General features: G+C 37.2%; 1 protein-coding gene across 1 annotated transcript in view; it reads left to right on the top strand.

The window, feature by feature from the left end:
• AK5 (adenylate kinase 5) overlaps window positions 1–27598 on the top strand; it is an 83499-nt gene that overhangs the window by 33736 nt on the left and 22165 nt on the right. Inside the window, exons 7-10 of the mRNA XM_039711348.1 lie at window positions 6313–6403; window positions 12572–12648; window positions 26122–26164; window positions 27247–27291. Coding sequence (XP_039567282.1) covers window positions 6313–6403; window positions 12572–12648; window positions 26122–26164; window positions 27247–27291 — 256 coding nt within the window. The remainder of the gene's footprint in view (window positions 1–6312; window positions 6404–12571; window positions 12649–26121; window positions 26165–27246; window positions 27292–27598) is intronic.

Here is a 27598-nt window from a genome sequence, read left to right as displayed (position 1 = left end):
AAATACTGAATTTTACATTAATGCTTCATTGTTGCAGCATCACTGAGCTCTGGTAAATAAGAAAGGCAAGCTAAGGCACAGAGGGCTGTTAAAGCTGTGTGAGGATTTGGACAGCTTCGAGTCATACCTGACTGTCTGTAATCAGTAATGTCTTTCCCCTTCCTCTGGGGTTAGGTGCATTAAGGAAAAAATCAAACCATTTATTCTAGACCCAGTGGAGGTAGAGAGTAAGATGATTTCTCCCTCAGGCTGAATGTTTTCCTGGGTTCTACAGGAACAGAGTAAAAATTAATTCATGGAGCATCTCCTAACTCAGACCATAATTAAGTTTTCCATTCAAGCTCTTCAGAAGTGATCTGTCTGCATGCTCAACACCACTGTTCTGTTTCTTTGTAATACCATTTTCCTCTTTAAAAGCAATTTCCTTTAAAAAGTAAATGCATAGTGAAAATAACTCCAATAGTGGAATGTATATTTTTTAAAATAAGGAAAAGTGTTCGTATTTCCAAGGTAGAAAAGATCTCTATTTTTCATATACTAAATAATTTCTTTGATTTTCATTAATCTTCAAAAATAATTAACATAGTTTACTTTGCTATAGAAGCAGCTGAGCAAACATAATACATGTCAGGTGCAAGTTTTCCACGATTTCCAAAGTGAATATGCACTCAGAGTTTATATGCAGAGATTCTGGCTGTATTTATACCTTGAAAAGTTCCTGCTAGAAGTAACTTATCTGAAAAGTCAGATAACCTAGAACACACACATGCAAATCATGTCCTTTTAAATGCTATGTGAAATAATGCATATGCTGCCTAATTTCGTTCTGATACCTGACAATTTCCAAGATAAATAGAATATTTATGGTGGGGGTCATGGTAGTATAGAGAAATGGCTGAAACGTTTTGAATTGTTTATTACTGACTATAATAAACTGACTTCAGGTTAAAGAAGTCAGCCAGAGTTAGAGATACAAATATGGTGGAGGATAATGGCTACTGGAAGCTCAGAGTCCCTCTAAGGAATGGAGAACATGATACAAAAATGATTGTGTTAATTGAAGAGCAATACATTTCCTTTCCACATAATAGTCACCAGCCTTCCAGATTGATACCCTTATTGGGAAAAAAAAAAATTAACCAACCAGTGCTCTTGAATATGTGCACAGGCAGAACGGCTTTGTATGTTAGTGTTATGAAAAATGTGTGTGTTCCAAACCCTCTCTGTGGCACCATCAGCTTCCCTATTAAACAAGCAATTGCTTCATCCTCTCAAGCCCATTAATTTTCTGTTACCTTGCCACCAAATTATTGATTTCTCCCCTCATCCCCAGTCACATCCAACTCTCCTTCAGTTTGTCTGCTTTCTGCTCTACAAGGGCCTGTAATTGCACCTTGTCTTTCCCATCATCTCTTGCCACCACATTGCCCGAGGCGCTCATTATTATCAGCTGAAAACTGCTGTAAGTCAGGGTGTTGCTCAAATGATCACAGCATAAAGACAGAAGTTCTCCCTCTGTCTACCTATCAAAAGCTATTACTTCACATAAATGTACAAAGACAGGCTATTACTTCTGCCACTGTTGTTTCTTCAGGTGAGAGTTACCATTTCCTTGCTGTTGCTCTGTTCAGTATTCCAAGGTATGGAAGCTGGCTTAGCAGTTTTACTGTGAGGGGAGGGAAACTGCCACAGCACCTCCGCACTTGTGTGCTGTGGCACTGTGTTGTTGAGTTTAGCATGAAATAAGAGAAAATCACTTTAAGAACAAACAAAACAAAATAAAACAAAACCATTAAAAAAAAACCACAAAAAAAACCACAAAAAACCACAAGCCTGTGTTTTGTAGTAATTTCATTGTTTATGGACTGCCAAATTAATACAAAGGGGTCTGTGAATAGAAAAATAGAACCAAATAAAAAATTAGTGGCTTTGAATTGCAACTATTTTGAGTAAATGAGTTTGGGATACAGAAAAGCTACCAGCAGTTGATGCAGAACTGTCAGCTCCACTCAGAGCTGGAGAACATTTACCCCCATGCTTGTTTACAAGTAGCCCTGACAGCAATAGATCCTTAGGTACAAGTGAAACTTGAGAAACTAATGATACACGTAGGAGGACTCTACAATTATTTATGAATCCTCTTTGGAACTCCTGCAGTAAAAAAAAAATAAGGCGCTAAGAGGCTTATTTTAGATAACCCAGCACATTTCCTTAGGATTGTAATAATGGTGTTAATATCTCCAGTTCAGTTTTGTTCTAAATTTCTGTCTGATACCAATTTGTGACCTCTGCTAATTGCATAATGTTTAAAAATAATTGGTGAGCTCTAGTGTAATTTCAGTTGTAGGTTTTTTTGTGTATGTGGTAAAATATAATATAAAAATGAATCTGAGATTTCGGAGTATTTGATGGAAAAGAATGAAAATATTAGAAATAGAGGATGGATTAGAGTGAAATATCTCTCCCCTATGTCCTCATCCTGCTGTTTTGTGGTGTTTTGAAAGTTTTTTGGTTTTGTTTAAGTGGGTCACTAAAAATACTTTATAATAGTATTATATTATACTATTTATTATATAATATATTATATTATACTATTATTACTATTATAATAGTTCCCTGAACTCCCAGTCTGCACATTCCAGCTTCATTTCAGTGCCTCTGCTTATTGGTTTTCCTGAACAAGTCTTCAACTAATTTTCTCACCCCCCATCCCATTATACTACCTTATATATTTTTCTTCACATATTTGCTGTCTTCCCATGTTGCTGGTGTTTTTCTTTTGATTTTTCCACTCTCTGTAGAATTAACTGCACAAGTCAATTGTCATTATTAAGAGAAGCAAACTAGGGATGGATCAACAATAATGAAGGAATTTCTGTGTGGGTGTCCAAAAACGGTAAAGCAGCACCTATGCCTCAACAGTGTGTCTCACTTCACCTTTTAGTATTACCAAGGGTAAAATAGAACCAGTTCTTATTTATTTTCAATCCTTCAGGAGCAAATCCCTGCCTAAATCAGGATGAATAATAACAGTGTGTTCTCATCACATTTGTAGCTGCTGAAAATCATTATGACTTGCTCAGTCTTATGACTCTCCTTATTTTACTAGGATTGCCAACTTTTCAACCAAAAATACCAACACTTCAGGGACAGTGGTGCAATCTGGCTTCTACACTAGATATCTCTTAAAAGTGTGGGAAAACCATGGTACAAGAAGCCATGTTCTCTTTTTTGCAGATTAACCTTTGTTTTTTATTTAAGAAAAAATTGATCCTCACTGCAGGTGATAATGTATGGGTAATTTTTCCACTTTCTAAACAACAATTTTGTTTCACTTCCATGGATCTGGTTTATGGATTATGAAGCCCAAAGTGACAGCTCTGGCTACATAGAGCAATACTGCAGACTTCCTGAATTAGATACTATTTTAATTTTATTAATATTTTTCTTTTAAGGAATAATCTAAAATTTTCAAATAATGGGGAATCTAAAGACATCACCAAAGACAGTGACGTCAATAAAAGTTTTGCTGTTTGCTTCCATTCTGAATTTGTCTCACTTGCTCTTCATTATTGCATCCTACAATTTTGTCTTCTGGATGTAATAACTTCTAAATTTTTTCTTTCCCATGGAAAGGTACAGGAAAAAGATCATTGTTATAGCCTGTCTGAAGCCCCTCCAGTTGATCAGCTGTGGCTACTGGAACTGCCTTGAGCATCCAGGAGCTTTCACCCCTGTGCCAAACACTACAATATTATGTTATGTTTAATTTGGACATGGCTTATTTTCTTTTAATTGACATCTACCATGTCCTAAAGTAGAGGACATTTTAATCTACTGTTGTAAATGTTATTTAACTACAAGTTTGCTTGTGGGTTTTTTAATGCTTTCTCAATTTCTAACTTTATTTCATGCTGCACAAACAAGAACTCCCCAGCAAGTCTGCTGCAATCAGATTTCTTACTAGCTTTCCTGTACTCCACTTTGAAAGGCTAGTAGCATCTCCCCCTATTTTGGGAATGTTTTAGATAAACCACCTGCAAAAACCAGCAGTTTCATTGGAGGTGAAACAGTCCCTAAGGGGCAGTGCCAGACTGAATGACACCTTCAGCCAAAATTCTAATTAACTGCGGCTTCTTTGATGTTTGCCCCCTGACAGTTGTGAGGAGAAAATTCTGCTCTTCTTTCTTTAACTCAATACATGGTACTACCAAACCTCCATTTATCATCATGGACCAGTGAGATTTGCAACTTTCAATACATAGATAATTTTTCTGTGGAGCTCCTTCTGTTGGCTGGGATTTGTTTGGTGCTTATTTAGAAACAATAATTTTCTCTCTGCCAGCAGCAACAACCACCTGCATTTCCTAGGGCGATTATTTACAATACAGAAGATCTAGAAAATATTTTTCATCATTTTTATTTAACTCCATGCCAATGACAGGCTCTGCAATTCAACAATGCTCATGTGAAAATGAGATAAATTTTCCAGATAATTCATCATTAAGCCAGTCATAGTTTATTTAAAAAAATAAAACCAAGTACAACCCCCCAATATACTTTAGGAAGGTTTGTGAAACCTTTCAGAGATTTAGATTGGTTTCCTAAAGAAATGGGATGCTCTTATCCACTGAGGTCCTCCCTAATCTTTTCCTGCCCCAACAAAACAGAGACAGCATAGAACAAAAACACCAATTGTGCCCCATGGAGGGACATGCCATAAAATAAGGCCAGACCTCAAACCCCTTTGGCCACACAGGGAAAAAATACTTTGCTTCTTCCTGCATCACTGGTAAAGAATATATCAATGCAGACAACAATACAGTTAATGTTTAATAAAGTTACCCTTCTATAAAACATAAGCCTTGACTATAATTAAACTGAGACATCCATTAAAATACCTCTAGGTGACGTAGTTGCAAATAGCTATGTATTGAAGCCAGTAGGGATTTGTTTTCAGTAAGGAAAGCAACCTATGGATTTAGACAGGTTCTGCTAAAAATACAAGTTTTACTGCTGTTTTTTCTGCGTGACTAGGATTGTTTGAGTACTGTTTATCTTTTATTCAAGCCTCCACTAACTACCAAAGGATTTAATTTTAAAATATTTAGCATTTCAGTGAAGTACAGAATTCACAAGGTTACTTAGTTTCTTTCAAAAATAATTTTTCCATGGAAGCAACCTTGCCTTCCTGTGGCTCAGGGTATTACAATTCTCATTTTGTGAGGGGAATACTGAATCTATGTGCAAGCTTCAAATAATTGGTTTTCTTTGGGTGACAATATAAGCTTTCATTACAAAGCCCAGACTTTTCAGAATGCTGAAGCACAGCTGGTGTTCTTTGAATAGGAAAGTTGGTGTTTCAAATTCTTGGAACCTTTAGAACATTTTGAGATTGATCAAGTGTTTTCTTGTGGTGAACTAGATTATTCAGAGGAATGCTATTAATGAGAAAGCAAGTCTGTCATCTCTTCAAGTGTGGTGTGACCTACACAATAATCAGACACAACCTGATTACAATTTACTGGGTTTTATGCATACACATACCCACAAAGATGATACACGTCTTCTCTGGCATACAATAGGAGCACTCTTTTCCTATCAACAAGGACATTCCAAAGCTACTTCTTGTATATTGATAATAAATTGCCCAAAAGTTTTATTTTATTAACAGATGTTATTTAACCAGCTTTATTTAAAACCTATCCTTCTACAAGCCTTGGTTTTGACACAAGTTAAAGTGTAATCCCTCTAACAGGTAAACACAAACAAATTTCTGCTTTAGATTTTTTTAAAAGCTTTGAGTTATGGCAAACACTAAATGGAGAAGAATTTTGCAAGATTAGATAAATGTCTGCCCAGACAGATAGTGACTGCTGCAGGATGAACTTCTGAGTGGTCTTCAGGTCAGACTCTCAAACTCCATTTCTAGTACCAGTCAGAAAACTCCATATATTGGTATTTATAGTAGGCTCATCTATGTGAATATGTCATGATCTAAATAAATAAAATTTGATAAATAAAATAAGGAAAATCACAAACCCACTGTCAAGCATGTTACTGTAGCAGAACTTCCCCCTGCCACAGTCACCTGGCCATAAAAAGAAACCTGTCAGACAGAGCCTAGAAAAAACTTTACAAAATTAAAGTCAAAATTTAAATTATTCATAGCTAAAGCAATGGACTGCACACTTTAAAATAGAAAGGTTCCTATCAGGAAGGCTTGGGGTGAGAAGTCACAATACACATTGATGTTCAGCCAAGTAGTAAGCAGTGCCTGATTGCCAACTTTTTTCTGTTTTTTCTTTTTAGTTTGATGCAGACAGAGATGAGGATGAAGTGTTCTCTGACATAAGTTCAGCAGTTGACAATAAACTGTTTGCAAATAAAGAGATTGCAGCAGGTGAGTTAATATAAGATTTGAAGAGCCATATTCATTGTACTGCATTTGACATTGGGATGCCTCTTTCATATTCTTCAAATTTGGATATAGATACTGTAGCAGTCTTGACTGACCTCAAACATTTGCACAACTGGGGACAAAAAAATCTCTTTATATTTGGAATCTTCGTATAGCTTATCCAACAACTTGTTTATCTACAAATTAACACTGAAATACTGTGGCAAGTTCACTAAGCTATACTATTAATACAAAAATCATGTAAGTTCTCAGTTTCAGTTGTCAGCTGTTTCAGTTCAGTGATACCTTGGTGTTCACCAGAAAATCAGTCCTGTGAGATTAATGATCATACTTCCTCCCTAATAATTGTTGTGTGAATGTAAGTCAAGTGTTTGGGGATTTATTTGTTTATTTATTATTTATGCTTACTGAAGCTTGAATATCTTCAAAGTAAAGCCTTTGAGAGACAAAGAACTGTAAAAGAATTGAAACTAAAAATCAAAGCACTGAAAATCCGTAACATCTGTCAGAAATGTTTTGCTTGAGGGCAGCAGAGGAATGTTCCTTGGTAACTTCACAACTTCTTCCTTTTACAATGGCATCCCTGGCTGTTTTTCTAATCAACTGCTAGGATTACTATGTAGATGATGTCATAAATGTCTTCTGAACCAGCACAGAAAAAGAAAATTTGGATAATGTTCTAAATGAGATAAAGATGAAGTACCAAGGTGGGGAGGGTGAGGGCAGTGAATGCAAGGGGAGTTGGGGTTGGGAGGATGATGAGAATTACAAGAAGTGCATCAGCTAAAAAGCCCACAGGAATCTAGAGGTCACCCTTGAGATAGGAGGCACAGGAATAAAGATGACTTTCTTTCTCTCTTAGGTGGCACACATTTGTTTTGTGCTTAGCCTTATTCATAGAGGCAAGAGGTTGATCCCAAACCTAAAATGGCATTCCCAGTGTATAACATTGTGTTGATAATTGCCTCTGTACTCCCTAACTGATTTAAATTCTGGACAGGAGGAAGAGGAAAGAAGTGTCATAAAGGTGCAAGCTCTGACAAACAGCTTGACAAGAGCTAAGCAATTTGCACTAACTGTTTGTGATTCCTGATGAGTTCCAGTCAGTTCCTCGAAAGTCTGATCTATTTAATAAATCCCTCACCAAAATAATTGGATAGCTATGAGCAGATGCCATGCCACATTCACCTAATTAATGCCTACTTTGAGCACTGATAATAATAAGAAGATTTGAGGGTTCTCTGAGAGTTTCTATGAGATCAGGTGTTTAATTTCTAGAGGTTGCAATTCCAGCATGTCTTGACCTCACTTCTTGTCTCCTAATCTTATTAGTTATATTGCAATATACTGTAGTTCCTTGTAGCTAACATAAGCATAGTATTTCTAGTATTTTCATGCCTCCACATCAATCTAATTCATGTTATACCTGTAAAATTCAGTTGTAATCAACTTTGTAACAATATGTACCAAAAGAAAACAACTAAAATGTTTATAGATGAGAATAAAATGTTCTCATTGTTGCCTTCTACAACATATTAAGATCGTTGCCAAGAGCAACAACCTGTCATGAAACTCAACAGCGTAAGGTTGCAATAAAATTTGTATTAGAAGCATCTTACCGAGAGGAAAATTAAAATGTAATCATTCTAATGCTAATGAGTGCTTCAACAAATTATTTCTATAATAGTCCACTTGAAATTTATCTTCTAAGCATTTGTCTTGCCCAAATGCTTATATGCAACATGTATTAATTGAGTTATTAGATGGTGCTTCAGAGCATGTTCCATAACATAAAAAGGCATTTTTATTTTATTGAGTTTAAACATGTTATTAGGAGAAGCAGTATATTTCAGGGGATAGGCTGAGATTGCTTTTATGACAGTCAGTGCTGAACTGTGTGAATACTATCATTGTTAAAATATGAATATGGGCATATTTGAGCCAATGAACCATATTGAATAGAATTGCTAGCAGGATTCAAAATAAGTAATGTATTTAAGCAAAGATTGGAAAATCATTAGCTGATTTGCTAAACACAAATGGTCCAAGGAGCAGACTTAATTAATTTGCATGATGGGTCATAGCTACCTTGTGATGGGAAGTGAAGTCAACTGCAGATAAATTTAGACAGATCAGTACAGTCTATTTTCATTGTATAAATTAATTTAGTGAACTGTGAAAAAGCAATGCTTGACATTTGCATTCGTGACAACTTAAGGATGAACACATTTTCAGAGAAAGGGCCATGAACCCAGGCTTAAAACACTGAAATGTTTTATAGGACCAAAGACTTTACAGCCATGATCCCCTAGGCTTTGAGGAATTACACGCCTGCCTGTGGCAGCCACACTCTCTCAGCTTTCCATGATCAATATTGTGCAATTCAGCTTAGGAGCAACAGACATTATGTAAAATACAGCGTAAAACATAAAATACAGCCTCATGGTGAAGGAAGGGACTGAGCACAGCCATGCACCCCTCTGGTGCAGGGCTGTCACTGTCCCTGACTATCAGACTTGGCAGGGGTAGCACCTGTCAGCACATCCTTGTACAACTGCAGCCACCTTTAATTAACCTTGTCCCACTGTGCTGTGTCACTGGATCCTCTTGGATTCCTCACAAGACAAATTTTCATGAAAGATGCCTTCAGTGTCAAGACACAAAACATGGCAAAAAAAAGGGATTGCATTCTAGCTGTCTGCTTTTTTGTATTTCAGCCTGTTCCTCCCCAGAGACCTGATGATTCAGTTAATGGGGATTTAATAAAAACTTTCAACTGCTTTATTTTTTAAATGTGCAGCACTGCACCTAACAAAATCCTCTCTTTTTTCCTCTAAGGAAAACGCAGGGCACATGAAAGTGACCAGATCTCCCTTGCCTTAAGTTTAGTCATGCAATCAAGGAAATATATTTTAAGCCCTGAGGGTACCTTTTCAGATCAGGTGCTGGCAAGTTATTTCTCCATGGCAGTAGAACTTCCATGGGCTTTCATAAATTTTTAACTTGAGTTTCCCCCTTTGCAATTGATAAAGTTACTCAGATCACTTCCTAAAGGTTCATATAAGCACAGGAAGGCTCCAAGTTAACCAAGAGCTTATTTAAGCCAAGAGATTATTTGGTGGAATGGGACAACCTTCTGAAGGAATTAAGACAAATCAAACTGTAAGCCTTTCCTCCTAATAGACAAGTATGAATTGTTTTTATAGCCTAGTTCTCATGGTACCAACTTAGCAAAAGAAAACCAATGCAACTTGCTCAGAAAAGGAAATAAATCTTATTAATAATCAACTGTTTTATTGTCAGACATGAGATGTGCAGCCTGCACATCATTGAAAGTAGCAGGGCATGTTTGCTTCCAAACACTTTAACCAGTCCTTCTTTTTTCCTTAAGACGACATTGTGTATTTCACCTTTGGTAGATAAACATTGGCACAGGTTTTACATAAAATGTTCCCAATTTAAACTCTCATTTAGAAAACCTGAGTTTTGAGCTGAGTTTTGAATTATGCACTTTCCAAGGCTCTCCCTTTGGCTTTAGCCTTGTCTGGAGATCTGCCTAGAGCAGGATTCCCAAGTGCCGGTGCCTTGCCAAGGGGCCCCCTGGTGTGCCTCTGCTGCCTGCCTACAAGCCATAGTTAAAGAGCTCATTGTTCTCCCCTGCAAGACCTGTTTTAGGAAGATTTAGTCCAGCCTTAGCAAAATATGCTCCCTCCAACAACAAACTGAGCTGGAGCATAGCAAACTGCACATGCTGCACCAGAGATATTGCAAGAACTCTGCTATGTCCCTTAATTACTTTATCTTGTCTTGGGAGTAGCTGTTTGCTTCAATTCATTTCTCATGGGTTTGTCTTTAGGCAATTTGAGAAGGGTAAAGAAGTCTGAGCATTGTTCAGTGATAGATGGTTATGGGGTTTGTTAGTTTTCATTAAACCATGAAAGAAAAGACTGATTTCAATTTTTCTTGAATATATCCTAGGAAGAAGCTATGCTTTTCCAAGGACACCAGTATTCTAATTCAAGGAAAAAAGGTTTTAAGATGCTTGACAATATTAAAATTGTATAACCATTATGGCTTTTATCACTTAAGATACATTATGCATGAGTATTCATTTTCAGCCTGACCTTTACATTTAAGTTTGCAGCACCATATTTCATACTAATGTTTCTAGCTAAGAATATGTACTGCTCTTGGTAGTTAAGTGACAGTTAATCAAGTGCCTTTAATAAAGTGCCAACAAGTGCCTTTAGAAGTGATTGATGTGTCAGAGTAGGCCAGTGCCAGTGACAACTGAGACTTAGTTAAATTATATTATCAACAATGACACGGTGTTAAGAGTGAGATGTCAGCTGTATAAGATAAATCAAAAAATTAAGATTCTTTCAGCAGCTGGAAATCTATTTCCTTGCATATATCTTTTAGAGAAAGGTATTTTCAAAAGACCATAAAGTATATATGCCAGAGAACATGCTGTGTGTGTACATGTGACACTGTCTTGCAAGGAGTATAACTCCTTTCTGTAATTTCTCTGTAGCAATCTGAAAAACTATATATGAGCACTGGGGATGGGGGCAGGGGAGTGAGGAATCAAGACAAAATCATCATCAGATGGTAGATGCAGGTCTTTCCCTGGTATCTCTTATGTAGTCCAGAAAGTTAAATTGAAGGTTAATTTGGCAGTAATTGTGATATGGATTGCGAACTATGACACCCTGGAATCATCATTTGTACCATGCAGATACAGTTTTTGGTCATCATGACATCCAGCTCCTCTCCTCTATTCTCTCTGTCAGGGACATTTACTTCACCACCCACATAGATTATTACTGTGTAAACTTCAAAAGCAAACAAACACAGATAATATATAAATGCATCTGGCACAAACTGAACTGCAAAATCTGTTATTGATAGTGCTTGTTACAGCAAGCCACCCATACAAACAACTCTAATGGTGAGAAAACAACTCCAGGTCAGCAATAGGCTTAAAACTATGTACCCCCAGAGCCAGTGCTTGCAGGAACATCATAGCAGAGACACCTGTAACCCAGGAAGGGGGGGGTTGTTTTCTTTATTAGTGATCTTGTTTCACTGAGGACATGAGGAAACAAAACACAGCTTACCCTTCCCCTGGTGTTACCTGTGGCTCCCCACATGAAGTGAGTGGTTGGACTCATCTGTGGCCAGCTGGTTATGATTTTTAGGTTTCTGTGTATCATTACAATATTTTTGTTACTCTCATTTTACTAATGCTGTGAGAGTGACTTCTATAGTCTCATGCTTATTGACAGTATTTGGTTTAGGACTGCACCATCTGGAGGACCTAGGAGACAATTTCCTTCTTTATTGCCCAGGATTGACATAATCTGAATGGGGTGACAGTGCCAGTATATGATGACTGTATTACAGCCTTCCTATGTTTATGTAGAAACATTATTGGTGGTTTATCCTCCCACTGTGGTTTAGCAATGACTCCTTCCCTACATGACTTCTTGAAATATCAAGCTCAGTTTCTGTTGTCCTGCACCTTCAGTAGTTCAGCTGAAGCTAAACTGTAAAGCTCAGCCAGGTCAAGGCTTCTCAGCAATTGGATTTTGTCATCCCAAGGGCAAGAGACTGCATTCTTCCTGGTCCTGCCACAGGAAGATGACAAGGAGAAGGGGCAGAGCCTCACAGTCTCCTTGGGAAGGGGTAGAAGAGGATGGAAATGGAGACAATTGCTGCTGGAAGCATGCTGCTGCTTTGGTGCCCTATCAACACCACTCAAGGACCCTTACCTGCTAATCAGAAATTAGTATTTCCTTTCTCTTTCTTAAACTGGTTTGTATTCTCCCTTGAGTGTGGAAATTTAAAATTGCAAGTCATGGCATGCAGAACACCCTGCCTAATAAATATGCAATCAAGCCAAAACAATTTACCATTTAGCACAGCCCTTCCTTATTAAGACCTGCAGTAGCTTTTATGGAAGTTTTAAAGGCTTTGCTAATGAAATACCATTCACCTGGGTGCTCCAGCAAACCTGAATGGTTGGTTCCTTGGATCACAGTTTTTGCACAGATACAGACAATTGGAAATAGTATAAAATATAAAATTATAAAATAAAGTGAAAGTTTTTAATCCATTTCTGAATTCTAATTTTCTTTCCTATTTTAGGGTCAAACGAACTTGATTGCAGTCTGATTATGGATTCCGGAGATGCTGTTTATACAGAATTTGACTTTGAAGACCAGGTAATTTTTCTGTGTATATGGCTTCTCTCTAGACAGTTTTCTAGTTTATATATACTGTGCTATAAAATTTGTCTAAACAAGGTGATAGCACTTTAAGGATAGGGCAAATGGATTCTTAAGTGCAATATAAGTAACATAACAGAAGTAACATAACATAAGCTGTTTAGGAAAAAAGAATTAATATTATTGTAATATTAAGAGCCTGTATCTTCCATTACTGTGTGTTGCTGAGTTTTCTCCATAAATTTAAAAACGTTGGCAAATGTGACAAATAGAATTGCTAAAATGCACTGTAAGTCTGCTGTATATTTAAGAAGAAGCAAAACTTTTCAAAAGAGCAGTATGATATTATAAGAAGTGTGAAATATAACTACAGCCAAATCAAATGTTCTCCCTATGAAAAAATGTTTTTAAGAATAAAAAACAACAAAGCCTTACAGTATGTTGAAACCAGCCTTTCTACTGATCCTGTTCAATCCACATCTAAAAACTAAATGGTGCTAAGAGTTCTCCTTGTATATAGGAAGAATGCCAGAGAGAGAAATTATAAAAAAGTTTATATATATCTTTCCCCTTTCATATCCACACTGGTAAGGTCACATCTGGATTACTGTCCAGTTCTGGATTTAATAATACATCATATGGAGATACTTTAAAAAATCCAGCAAAGGACCACTAAGATAATTAAGGGACTGGGTCATCTCTCTTACAAGGAAAGGCTGAGAGACCTGAGTGTTCAGTGGGGAAAAGAGACAGCTCAGGGGCAACTCATCAAAGTGTACAGAATTCTGAAGGGAGGATGCAGAGCAAATGGATCCAGGCATTTTCTGGTGCCCAGTGACTGGACAAGAGGCAATGGGCACAAACTGAAGCATGGGAGGTTCCTGAGGCTTGGATGCTGTGCTAAGGATAAGGGTTGTGCCTTGTTACTGTGCTGTGGATAAGCATTAAAAGAATGAGTTAGAATTAAAAAGTATAAAATAAAATTAAAGCCATATGTCTGTCACACCACCCTCCTTAAGGGTGGTGGTTTTGTATGTTTTGCTTCCTGTCTTCCACTTTTGCATGACTCTGCTTGTATTTTCTTCATGAGTACCACAAACATGTCTCTAGATTTGTAAGCAGCTTGGCACAGAATGCTAATTTGTGTTTCTGTTGTCATTCAACAAAATGCAGTTGCAAATGTTCTCACCTCTTTTCTCATTACTTGCAGAAGATATCTTTTCTTGTGACATTTCAAAGCTAGTGACAAAATGAGGGCCAACAAAACTGAATTTTCATTATGATTGAATCATTCATTGGTTTTCTTTCACAGTATTCAAGGCAACACTTTATCCTCACCTGCAAAATGTTATACGTTCTAGCTCCATTCATTTATTTTAATTTTTAGATCCCTTTACTGTTTTTTTTTGGCTCAGTTATTTCAGCTTGGCTGTTTTTCAAGGAGGCGGCTTTCCTCTGTCTCCACATCCCCTTTTAAATCCCATTCTTTCATAAACCCTTCTTAAAACATTCTCTGCCCAGGAAACTTCTAAATTTCCCATTATCTTTGTTTGTACTGTACTTTATTTTTTAGGGGATTAGGTCTATAAAGCAGAATCTATATCTATATTATGTTTGGCTATTTTGATATTAAATTTTGCATTTTAATCACATTTAAAATAGGTTCTTTTGGAAGAGTACATACTAAAGAAATTATACTCTTGGTTCATAATGTTTACATAATAGCCACAAGTTTTATAGTTACAAAATAAAATAAAATGAAAATTATACTCATATCATAATAATTTCAAACTATATAGTTCATTGATGATACATTACACCATCCATAAAAGCACTGCAGTTTTGAATGAATGTGATTCTCACATGAGATTGAATAAGACTATGATGGGACCTTATTGTTTTTGTCATTGGCAAGTATTCCTTCTGCCAGATGTGGCAGTTTGCTTTTCTCATTATTTTGCTAAACTAACCATCGCCATTTTGGCAAGAGTGCAATATTGTTAATAAAGAAGGAGAAATGAAGCTAAAACAGTACTAAAACCCCATCAGTCCAGCTGTATAAAGTGGCTGACACCAATTCACTTCAACTGCAAGTTGGTATCTTGATACTTTTTTGTAACATTTTTTAAAATAAAGATTTCTATTACTAATAAATAAATATACACATAGTTTATATGAAATGCCTTGTAGAAATATAAAGAAAATATAAAGGAGAAAGCAATTGCAACCAATTTGAAATTATGGAAACAAGTATTACATACAGAAGCAAAAAAGGGAATGGAGATTACCATGAAGTCATAATACCACCTAGCTGTCTGGTCTGAAAAACAAAATGAGGAATTATTCTCAGGAAGGAAAGATCAATAACTAAATTCAGTAGTGAGGAACTGCTCACATTCAAAACTTGAGCTCATTTTGACTGTGGCAGTGATTTAATACTCCAGTGATTTGCCACATGCTGTTTACGAATTGTGTGAAGCATCAACAACCTTTACTCAGAGAATCTCAAGTGGAAAAAGAATGTGTGTCTGGATACAAATGTGTCATGCAGTGATGTTATTGCATAGGAAATCTGTCACGAGAATGTGGGGGATAAGAAGGCTGGTTTCCAAGCAACCTTACACAGCTGAGCTGCTAAAAATGGCTGAATTTTAGGGGAACATCTTGCTAGTCAGTGAACAAGAGGAATTGGGGGTCACACAGAAGACAAAGCCACATCTGGCAATGGGTGCCTTGGTGCAGCTGAAATGGATTCACACAGATACTTTTGCATTTTCTCATTTTTGGAATGAGCCAGGAAAATCTCCAGAGTAAACTAAACCAAAAAACCATCTGAATTCCTCAGATATACATTACTTCTTCCAGAATAATGTCTCCTACTGGTAGCCAGGAGCAAGGAGATCGAGTGGTGTGGTTCCAGGCACTGGTGGAGTCCTTGGCTCATGTAGGAGGGCCAAGTGCTCCCAGAAACACCTGATACCTCTCATTGAAACAGTGCAAAGCAACACTAGTCCAAATTAAGATCTGGTTTTCTCTGGAAGAATTTGCAGGGGAAATTGATTTAAAAACAACTCGGAGAAAGCTTGAGCTTTGAATTGTACATTTTATAAATGATCGTTCAATTAAATTTATGTAACTAAATGAAAACTAAGCTGATTGTTTTCTACTGGCTGTGCATGAATACTTCAAGAGCTAGAACACTTATAATCACTAAGTCCCTACAGCACTGAAAGGCAGGAGGGAAATATCCTTTAAAAAAATAATTAAACCACCATTTTTTTCTCCAAATCATTAATAACTATTTTTCTACTCTAGTCTCAGATCTGTGATATCCTGTATTATAAAAGGAATAGTATAAGTTTTTAGAATTACTTAGAAATGCATTCTTCTGAAAAACAGAAATAAGTAAATAAATGAAGGAGATAGTACCTCTTATTGAGAATGCCTTGTAGAACAACCAGCCAAGATTTCATGTCTTAGCAATCTCTACAGCCTTGTCTGGAATAATGATTACACTACTCATGACTTGATTGGATAACATAAAAGCAAAGTAACGTGGTTAGTTTCAGATATTTTAAGCCATATTAAGACTTCAAGAATATATTTTGGGCCAGGCATTTTTGAATGCTGCAACTTTGAAGAGTATTCACAATTTGCAGAACTTGCTGTCATGACTAGTGTCTGGTCTGATAAGGATTGTTTGCTGCTGGAATAATCTCAAGTGTGATAAAGGTTTTTAATGCTCACTGTGTTCATTTATACTTGCCATTCAATTTCTCAACTTTGCCAGAGAGACTGTCAATATAATGCCCACTTGTTTCTAGAGATCAGAAAGTTTTTATTTTTAACTATTGTATTTTTAATTAGAAACCCACCATTTGGCTTATTTCAAGTGCTTTCAGGCCAAAAGGGAGTACTGAAGAATTGGCATCAGTGAATCCTATCAAAGAGGTCCAGAAGAAAAGAGCATCCAATTATTTTCTCATGAAAACAAGCCTTTCGGGACAACCTTAGCCAGCCTGAGGAATATTTAAAGTAATTAAAGGAAAAGTTAATACACACCATCAGGCAACTGGAGAAGGGATACATTGCTGTATAAGTGCTTAGACAACTTTAGAATTTGGGAAATGTGAAAATCAGGTCAACTTGAAGTAAAATCCTCAAAAATATATTTAGCCTCTAGTAATATTTGGAACAGGAGGTCACAGATTTCATAGAATGGTTTGGGTTGGGAGGGATGTGAAGAATCATTTGGTTCCAGCTTCCCTGCCATGGGTAGGAACACTTTCGACTAGACCCGGTTGCTCAGAGACTGACTCAACCTGGCCTTGAATGCTTCCAGAGATGAGACATCCACAGTTTCTGTGGACAACCTGTTCCACTGCCTCACCACCCTCACATCGACAGAACATGGAAACGCATTTTTGTGCCTTTCAGAGAGTTAGCAGTTCATAACTGAGAGATTTCTATGCCCTTGCAGTGTCATACTGCATTTACTGATTCAATTAGGTGCAAAGAAGAGATTGCCTTTTTTCTTGCCCCCCCGCCTCTCCCCCAGGTATCATTGACCTAGGAAAGGTAGATGTAAAAAAAAGGGGGAAAAAAAGAATAACCCAATCTTTGCTGCAAGTTCAGAATGTTTTATAATTAGAAATGTGACAGCTCACTTGAAAAATTCACAAGCAAAACCAAAATCAAGTGGAGGAAGAAAGCCCTGAAAGACACTTACTCATTCTAACAAGAGGAAACAGGCTCTCAATTAAAAGTTTTTGCCATGTAGTTACAATTTGTTTTACAGCTCAGTGAAGTTTTCTGTCCAAAGCACTGAAGAATCCAGGCTTTAGGAGAGCAGGAGGAAAGCTTTTAGTGAACTGATGCAAAACAGACTCCATTGGTACCAAGACTATAACAATATTTCCAGCTTGACTGATTAGCATAGCTTGAAACTTAAATATTCAAGAGACATAATGAAAAGTTCCTGAGATTCTTTTCAATGCAGAGGCAGAACACAAATATTAATAAAACTGATGAGCAAAGTGAAAGCCTCATTTAACTAAAGCTCTGTGGATTAAACCAAAGACCATTTTCCTCAGTTTACTGTGTTTCCTATCAGTTGTCACTTTGTTTTGACTCCCTTTCCCTTACTCTGAAGATTCAGTCCAAGCAATTTATTTAACCCTTTGGACACAATACTTTGGGTTAGCATAACAATACCACAGAGAGCAAACTGCACACCTTCATTAGCAGGAGAAATTTTCATTCAGACTTCTAAAGGTACCTTTCAAAATCAAATAAACATTAATTAAATTCTTCAAGTAGTCAGATTAGAAGGTCATATATTAATCATGCGCTTTCTTTTTACTTGAGAACATAAGGAACTTCTGGTGTAACAGCAGTTTTATTCAGCTATACTGTGCAGCATTAAACATTACAGGTCTTAGGAAAATGACCAAGAGTATCCAGAAGCCATTTGGGCTTTTAATGCTGAACATTTCTGTAGTGTCCATTTCTCTGATAGAAAGTGGTATCAATTTGAATTACAGATTCTGGTTATACAGGGAAACTGAATGAAACAGGAACATGGGATAGAAAAGAAAATGAGAGGATACTCAGAGAATGGTTGTAAAACTCTGTTCTCTCAACACTCGTGTTTGTTAAAGGTGGAGTCCAATCTAGTTGAGGGATATCTGCAAAAAGGCAAAACGACTAAGCATCCAACGACAGGAAAGAGCTGGAAAGGCAGGCCTAACTACAGAGAAAAGATGTTTAATAGAAATGTACTGAAGTCAGTGAACAATCTGTTCAGTTCACATTGCCATGGAAACTATCCTATTAAATGCTCTAAAAAAAAAAAAAACAGTTCTAGAAACAAAGTAATACAGTTTGCCTTACAAAATGTTTCCTGAATAAGCTCAAACCATGTGTATTTTGGTGCTTTGAAATAATTTGCAAACGCACAGAATTTTTTTCTCTTTCAAAATCACCATTGTACACTGTAATAAAGGCATGTGTTGGAAAGACTCCTGCTTTATTTTCCCCCATGCAAACCATGGCAAAATGGGCAAAAAATAACCAAGAGTTAACCTGCACTTTCTTCTGTTAAATGCCAGAAGCAGTTCTTTCCTTCTTCTTTCACAGATGTTTTTTGAACTTATTTCTGGTGATATTTATATTAGGGGAGACTAAACTGCCAAGGTTAGTTGCAGTCTTTGCATTCCAATTCTTTCCAAATTTTGAACCCAAAGCTGCTGCCTGCAGCTCTGGTGGGCAGTACAGGGCATAAGGATTCAGTTAAAATGATGGTGAGCTCAAGTGAGTTACTGGAGATTTAAACAGCAGTGACAACATTATTCTTCAATTTATGCTGCATTTATGCCTCACTGAATAATACTGCAGTAAATTATGAAGTCCTTCTCTGTGGCTTCTGGAAGTGTCTGTAGTAAAAGCATTACAATTTACAGTATCTCACCATCATTGCTGTAGGCAGCAGCAGTAGGATACTGCACCTTCCTTCCTCACACCAGCTTGCCCTTACCCTGGCAAAGTGAGGCTTTATGCCTTCATGAACAAAATATAACTTCACAGCTGAATTAATGAGTTCTACCTTTACAGTCCAAAGAACTTGCATAATTCTTGGGGAATATCAGGTATCCCACACAGTTGATGCAAATAGGATCCACAGCAGAACTTTTCCTCTTCTAACAAAAGCTGATAGAGAAATGTAAAGGTGTATTTTAAACCCATTCTGTGTCCTAGATTTAGAAGCTTTACTCAGGGCTGTGGATTGGTTCTGTTCACGTAGCCAGCATCCCTAAAGACAGCTACCAAAGCTCTTTCTTGAAAACATTTGTAGTAACAATTCTTATATTTTAAAACACTGCAGAAGGAAGTGCCTTTTTATTTCTTTTATATTTCTTAATCACTGTCAAAGTACATCCTGTATACTTTTACATACACTTATAAAACTGCAGTGATTGTAAAGATGCTTTTTTATTCTATGGGATACAAAACTGCTCTTAAAATCACTTATTTGTATTGCATCAAAGCAGAAAAGTGGCTTCCCTGGGTACACTGGAAAATAAAAAAATCCCCTATGTATTTTCAGATATGCCATATGTTTCCTATTTGGTTTTTTACTCCTTATGTGCCCCAGGATTGTGCAGTCAATGTTAGTAATTTTGGGCTTAAATACCAGTCATAAAGAGTGAAAAGTGGCCTAGTTTTAGAACTCCTTCACAGCAGTGCATCTCAAATCAGTGGACTGTTTCTTCAGATAGTTCAATTCCTTCTTAACACAGAAGTCCTTTAGAAATACTGCAGAAGCTGAAAGTTTCAGAACTGCCTAATAATAGATAAATAGATGTTGTAGTAAACCTTGAATATGCTTCTGAAATGTTAAACAGAGAAAGCCTTTGAGAAGCAAAATTTCAGCACAATTGTAAATTTTTATCTGAATAGCAGCAAATAATAAGATCTGAGGTCGCACACTGGGTTTGGGGTCTATTTGCAACACTCTATTCTTGTCCTTCTTCATGTCCATCTTTTTCTTTCTGAAAATTGAGACAGGCCTGCAGAAAAGTCTTTCTTAAGCTTAAAAAACCCTTTTAAAAAGTGCAAAATGCACATTAAAAAAACCCCAAAGCAAACCATTAACAACAAAAACCCAAACGACTGAATTTCACCTCTCAGAAGACAGCTCTCAGGGCAGAGAGGTTCTGCATGAAGTGCTGAGGTGTCTGAAGTGAGGGATCCATTCAGTAGGATTGTTGTCACCTGTCTAAAATAGGAGTTGAGCAGCACCAAGTTTGCAGTTCAAGTACACAGGGAGGCCTTCTGCTCCACTTCTCTGCTGCTGTGGTTTGATGTAAAAAAAAATTGTCCCTGGGAGAATTTGTACCAAACAGCATAAATGCTCCACATAGAGAAGAATAATTTAAGGAGTGATGGTGATTTACAGAAAACAAGAATACCAAAGGAAAAATAGTGATAACTTCCAGAAAGAATTTTGTAGGCACTGGGAGCTTTCTATAAATACAGACCTAACTGAAAACTAACTGAATACTATATGTCAAAGAATTATTTTAAAGTCAGTGATAGATAGAAGCTATGTATAGATAATATAGTTACTGAATGTTTCTAATGTCTTTAAAACACAAATATATTTTAAAATCAAGCTCCAGTTCTTCTTCAAGTTACATATAATGCTGACCCTTCTAGTTCAGCCTTTTAAATCAAATTAATATTAAAATTGCAGATGAGGTGTTTGGTTTACCAGAACACTCTTACAGTGCTGTGATGATGCAAACTGCTGCTACCCTCCTGGGAGGGGTGTTCTGGTTGCACACCTTGTTGCCCTTAAGAGGTAATTTCTATGAAATTTTTTCCAGTGTCTGGAAATCAATGTGAAACTAAATTGACTTTCATGGTTAGTAATCATGTGCATTTTTGTCATTATAAATATGTACAAAAGTTAACAAAAACCAACCCACCCCCACCCCCCAAACTATAGCACACAGATTGTTGCTTTTTTCTCTCTAAACTACCCACAGATATTCTTCTTGATGTTCTTGAAGAACATGAATGCAAAATCTGAAAAAAACAAACCAAATTTAAAAGCTAGATAATTTGATCTTGGCTTGTGACTGTTGAAAATGGGTCAATCTCTAACTAATAGGTAAAAATTTTTATATTATTATTTTTATAACTGATATAAAGTTTTCTTTTAAAAGAATAATCACAGAATCACAGAATGGGGAAGGTGGGAAGAGGGACTGCAGTGGGTCATCTGGTCCAACCTCCCTGCTCAGGAAGGGTCATCCCACAGCCCATGGCACAGGATGGCCCCTGAATATCTCCAGTGAGGGAGACTGCAGAACCTCACTGGGCAATCTGTGCCAGTGCTTGGTCACCTGCACTGTCAAGTTCTTCCTCTTGTGTAAGTGGAATTTCCGTGCATCAGTTTCTGCCTGTTGCCTCTTGCCCACTGCTCAGCAGCACTGAGCAGAGCCTGGTCCATGCTCTGACACCCCCCTTCAGATACTGACTGACTGATTAGATCCTGTCTCAGTCTTCTCAAGGCTGACCATGCCCAGCTCCCTCAGCCTGCCCTCACAAGAGATAATGGCACAGAGTTTTGTCTTTGCTAGAAGCCCGGAATTAAATGGGAATCACAGTGATCTCATCTGTCAGAATTTTGTAGATGCTATTATGAACGCTGATATTTTTGCAGTTGTATGCATTCTGAACAAAAATCACCCTGAAAAACATTAGCTCTGTACCCTCATCTTAATTTCTTTAGTCCTTTTTAACACTGATAACTCCACTCTGCTGAGGAGTATGAAGTATATAAGAAAATCTGATTTTCGATGTAGAAAAAATAATCCTTGAAGTGTGAGGGTATTCCTACTGTGTCTTACCTTATTTATTAGTTCTGGAGCAGAGGGGGTCAGAGCACAGCCACCTCTGCTTTACAGAGGCATACTTTAACACTCAGCTTGCAGAAAGCAGCTCAGGCTCAAAAATTGATTTGAAGTATAAATCAAATTTAATAGTATGGCTCATAAAATCATTCCCAGGGAGCACTGCCCTTGCATAAAACCAGTAAAAAAACATGTAATTTTTATTCGTTTAAATAATTTGTGTCTGAAACATTCCTTGGAATATTTACATTCTCAAATTCAAGCTTGAAAATTGAGCATAATTTTAAGGAGCAGTCACGCTGTATTTTAAATTCAGTCTCTTTCTACTACCTCTTTTCTCCTCTGTCTGTGATTATTTATCATTCTTGGTAAATTTGGAGAAGAAACTCTGGTTATATCTGTTAGAAATCTGAATAAAATGTATCGGGCACTTCTCACCACTCTTTAGAAGCATTCAAACAACACTGAGGTGATAAGGGAGAAGTCTACTCCATATAAAACAAAACAAAACAAAACAAAAACAAAACAAAACAAAAAAAAAAAACCAACCCAACTAAAACAGTCATGGACTGGAACTGGAGCAGAGGTTATTAATGGGTAACAGGAAAGCTTTCCCATTTCATCAGGTAACTGACATTCACAACAGCTGTCACTCAGTCCTAATGAAAAAATGTCCCTTCATTAGATTAAAAAATTAAATCTATTTTATTGCTATGTCTTAAGAGTACTGATTCATTAGCAGCAAAATTGAAAGTTCTGAAGAATTCTGTATCATTCCATTATTATTTGTTGAGACTTACTGTCATGGTTTGTTACTACAGAAATTAGGTGGGTTGGAGCTAGATGATCTTCCAACCCAAATCATTCTGTGACTCTGTGGACTTACCTCCCAACCTAGCAATGACAGTAACTGAAAAGTCATTAACCAATGAAATACCTACTACCAGTCAGATATTTACTAATTACAACTCAAGTGACAAATAAAATGGCAGTCAAAAGCCTGTGTTTTTCAACTCTAAAGACAAATGTCAAATAAGCGATTCTTTACAGGTAGCAAACTTCTCTATTTAGCGATTCTTTTAACATAGTGTTGATATTGTTTAAGTAGTTACACAGCTGTGCTCCACTAATGGGTATGTTTCCAGATAATATTTAGAGATATAACTTGACTGTAAAGGCATTTGAAATTACAGACTACCCATCTTTCTTTGGAGATCATTACAAGATGTAATCTTTCTCACTTTGCTTTCCACTACATGGAAACAGCTATACTGAGAATAAAGAAACTGCTGCTAAATCACTGTATTGCTAATGGCAGTGTGGTGTCAAATACCATTTGCTATCTAACTGGAGGGACTTTGCCTTATATCCACTTGCTAAACCCCACAGTTATTTCCCAAAGCACTCTGGTAAGGAGGCAGAGCAGTGTGTTCAGCCTGATACAGGCCAAGCCATTCACAGTTTAGAGACCTACTTGCTAGAAGGACTCAATGAGAAATGGATACTGTCAAATGCATTAAACAGGGTGCCAGACTGTCACTCTTTGCAAGGGACCTCAAACCAAATGGCACATCCAGCTCCTCACCCAGATCAGCACAAAAACTAGTTGGATTCAGTTTCTGCAATCATAGGAGAGAACAACAGCAAAACTTGAAAGAAGCAATGCTGCTTTCATTTCTTTAATTTGATTGTAAGCTTGGAATTCTGATTTTGGTTTTTGAAGGAATTTTACTCTAAACATAGTGCCTAAAAGTATTTTGATATGTAAACTTTCAAAGGCATTATAAGAAGCAGAATCTAAAATGAAACTTTTTGTATGCAATATATGCTTTGCAGGGTCAATTATTTTATTGCATTATTACATCCAAAACCAACGGACATAGGGTTAATATTGTCACTTGAAATGTAGGAAAGAGACTAATCTCTCATTTGAAAATGACACCTTTCTTTTTGTAAGATGGCAGTTCTTCTGCTGCGGTGTAATAGGCTGAGAATTACTGTGAATCAAAAAATGAAATAATTTGTGTAACCAATGTAATGGTACTTCAGCCTAATGAAGAGTACTTTATTTTCAGTGATGATGGGAACACAAGGAGAAACCTGCAAGGGTAGAGCATGAGCCCTGCAAATTACACTGGGCAGCAGTTTACCCATTCCAGTCACCTTGCAGTTCATGTCACTTCACCTCCTCCTGCAGCTTTACACATTTAAAGGTGGCTATTTCTGAGAGCTGTGCTGCCAGAAGCTATGGCTTGATAGCCATATGCTACTGAGATGACTCACATAACGTGTTTCATGCTGATGTTAGGCACTGATGGTGTAATACTGTCACATGAGGATGTGTTACTGTCAATGCTATTATTGATATTGTACAGACCAGGCTAAAGCATTGTTGGTGTGGGTATATTGACACTTCATAACCTAGACTATGTCCAGCATATATATAATTCTCACTTTTCAGAACAATAAAGAATTCCCATTCTGACAGTCTTGCTGGCCAGAATTTGTAATTTCTCATTGATTGTAATATACAGTAAGTGACAAAATAATTTTAAGTGGCTAAATCTCAGGAGAAAAAACATGCTACATCCCCCATTTCCCTGGTGTAGCTTCTCCTTGTAGTTCAACAGCCTTTATAACAACTTGTAGCTTGTGTTACATTCAGAAGGTAAACATATTTGAGATCAAAGACCAATACCATTTTATGTTATAGCTCACTTTTAGAAGTTTCTCCAGTATTGCTTTCTCACTATTAACAGCTGATCATACCATAGTGACTTCACAAGAAATTCGGGATTTGTTGTTTATATGTAATGTGGGAATTGTGCATTTGGACACTGAAGAGCCATTCCTCACAAAACCAGTGTTACAGCAGAGTTGGAAGGGACCTTAAAGATCATTTTGCTCCAAATCCCCAGCAGGGATATGTTGTACTAGACCAGGTTGCTCAAAGTCCCATCCAGCCTGGCCTTGAACATTTCCAGAGATGGGCCATCTATAACATCTCTGGAAAACATGTTCCAATGCCTCTCTATCCTAACAGTGAAGGATTTCTTCCCAAGAAGGATTTCTTCCCAAGTGAAGGATTTCTTCCCAAGATCTCATCTAAACCTACTGTCTTAGTTTAAAGCCATTCCCCCTTGTCATTCTATCTCCTTGGAAACAGTCCCTCTCCAGCTCTCCTGCAGGCCCCTTTCAGGTCCTGGGAGGCTGCTGTAAGGTCCCTGCAGAGACCTTTCCAGGCTGAACAATCCCAACTCTCTCAGCCTGTCTTCCTAGGAGAGGTGTTCCATCCCTCTGAGCATCTCTTTGTGACTTCTCTGGACTCCCTCCAGCAGGTCCCTGTCCTTGTGCTGGGGTCCCAGAGCTGGTGCAGAGCTCCAGGTGGGGTCTCACGAGGGCAGGGCAGAGAGGTGGAATCTGCTCCCTCAGCCTGCTGCCCACGCTGCCTTTGATGCAGCCCCGGACACAGATGGCTTTCTGGGCTGCAGATGCAACATTGAGGGATCATGTGGAGCTTCTCATCCACCAACAACCCCAAGTCCTTTTTCCCAGGACCGCACTGGATCCATTCTCCACCCAGCCTGTAACTGTGCTTGGGATTGCCCTGACTCAGGAGCAGTACCTTGTACAGGCCCTGAACTTCGTTAGGATCGCGTGGCCCCACCTCTCAAGCACGTCCAGGTCCCTCTGGATGCCACCCCTTCCCTCAAGCACAGCTTGGTGTCATTGGCAAACTTGCTGAGGGTCCACTTGGTCCCACTGTCCATGTCACAACAAAGATGTTAAACAACATTCCCAGCCCTGAGGAACTCCACTCATTATATGGGATAGTGAATCATCTCAAGATGTCTTGGGTTCTCTGTGCTCGTGTTCTAGCAACTGCAGCAGCACTAACAGCATTTCTGTGACACTGTAAACCATATCTCAACATTGACTAAAACTGAGAGTTTAGAGAAATACATATTAAGATATACAGATAAGCAGATATAAGAATAAATGTAAACTATGCAGAATATCCATTTCAATTTGTCAATTGCTTAATTAACAGGAGGAGGATCAGTCAAGCTTTTCTGGTTATGAGAGCACAGGAGGTGAGTTTCTTTTTCAGTGTCAATTGCCATTTAATTTTGAAACATTTAATTTCCTGTTATTTAAATAGTTACTTAGAAAGTAAAGTGAATTCAGATGATTTATATTGTGAACTTTATGCCTCAAGGGATTTTTATCATGTGAATTATTTTGAATGAAATTTAAAGTCTGTAAAAAATGTTTCTATACTCTTTTGGCCAATGGATCCAAAATTATTAGAAAATACTACTATTAATCAGCATCAAATCTCATAGGTGTTTTCAGAAATTGGCAGTTATGAAAGTCTCCTTGGAAAGGTTCTAAGAGTCTAAGAGGAATGAAATGATAAAGCAAAACTTTTCAGGGCTAATGATTATTTTGTAATAAGAGATCTGCACACCACAAAATAAACCCCAAAAATTGTATGAGGCGTCTTGTATGTGATTAACAAAATCACATATATGTCTTGTAAGTGATTAACTCAAAGACGTAATAAAATTTCAGCAGACTGACATGGTGCAAGATCACCTTCTGTACTGTATAATCGGTGCAATGGCTGGGACTCAGACCAGAAGGAATTGCTTTTTCAAAAGATACACTTTCAGTTAAAGACAAAGCTGTAATACATACATAGTTTTGGTGAGTGTATTGCCTGGATTTCAGCTAAGATGGTTATTATTTGGCTGAATTTGAGGCTCAGAGGAATCCAGAACTACATTTCAGAGTGTATAAAATATAAATGGGAGTGGACATAATTCTATAGCAATTATAATGTAATAATATGGTCAGTAGAAACTGCAGTGGCTGAGGAGGCATTGCATCACAATATAACATCGAGATGAATCTGCTTCTCTCTCTTTTCTTTTTTTCAAGCACTGATATGTATTGCAAGGTCTATTTTCAGGTAAAATGTCTTTGAGAGATTAATAGGCTTGTGGATAATAGCTCCTTTTGGAATGGAGAAAGTAGATCTATTTTTTATAGCAGAAAGTAAATCTAGTAAAATCAGATCCCCTTGCATGAGTGTTACACAGTTTGGTGTGGTAAGTAGCTGGCATTAAAATTAATAGCTCTTGCCACTAAAGAATTTTTATTTTCATTTTAGATTTTTCAGAAGATCTAAGGAAATCAAACATCATTTTTGTTTTTGGTAAGTAGAATTCCTAATTTAACTGCTACATTTGAATATTCCCATGCTGTTTAGCTTTGATTGTTTGATTTATTTATTTATTTAGCAAAATAGATTGGCTGAGAATATTTATTCTACAATGTTGATTTATTCTTTTGAAAGAGAGTTAGGATTTAATGAGATGTCTTTGATTGTGAACATGTTCAAAATAACCTTAGTTCTTTCGCAGTTACAGTTGAGTTGTGTGACCTCCCACACCAAAGCTGCCTCACCAGCACTAATTAAAATTTTACTAAATTGGATTGTAACTCAGAAGTTTAAGATTTGG

Source organism: Passer montanus, unplaced genomic scaffold, assembly GCF_014805655.1.
Source record: "Passer montanus isolate IOZ18808 unplaced genomic scaffold, ASM1480565v1 scaffold25, whole genome shotgun sequence".
In the NCBI taxonomy this organism is placed as follows: Eukaryota; Metazoa; Chordata; class Aves; order Passeriformes; family Passeridae; genus Passer; species Passer montanus.
This window is presented reverse-complemented; position numbering and strand designations above follow the sequence as displayed.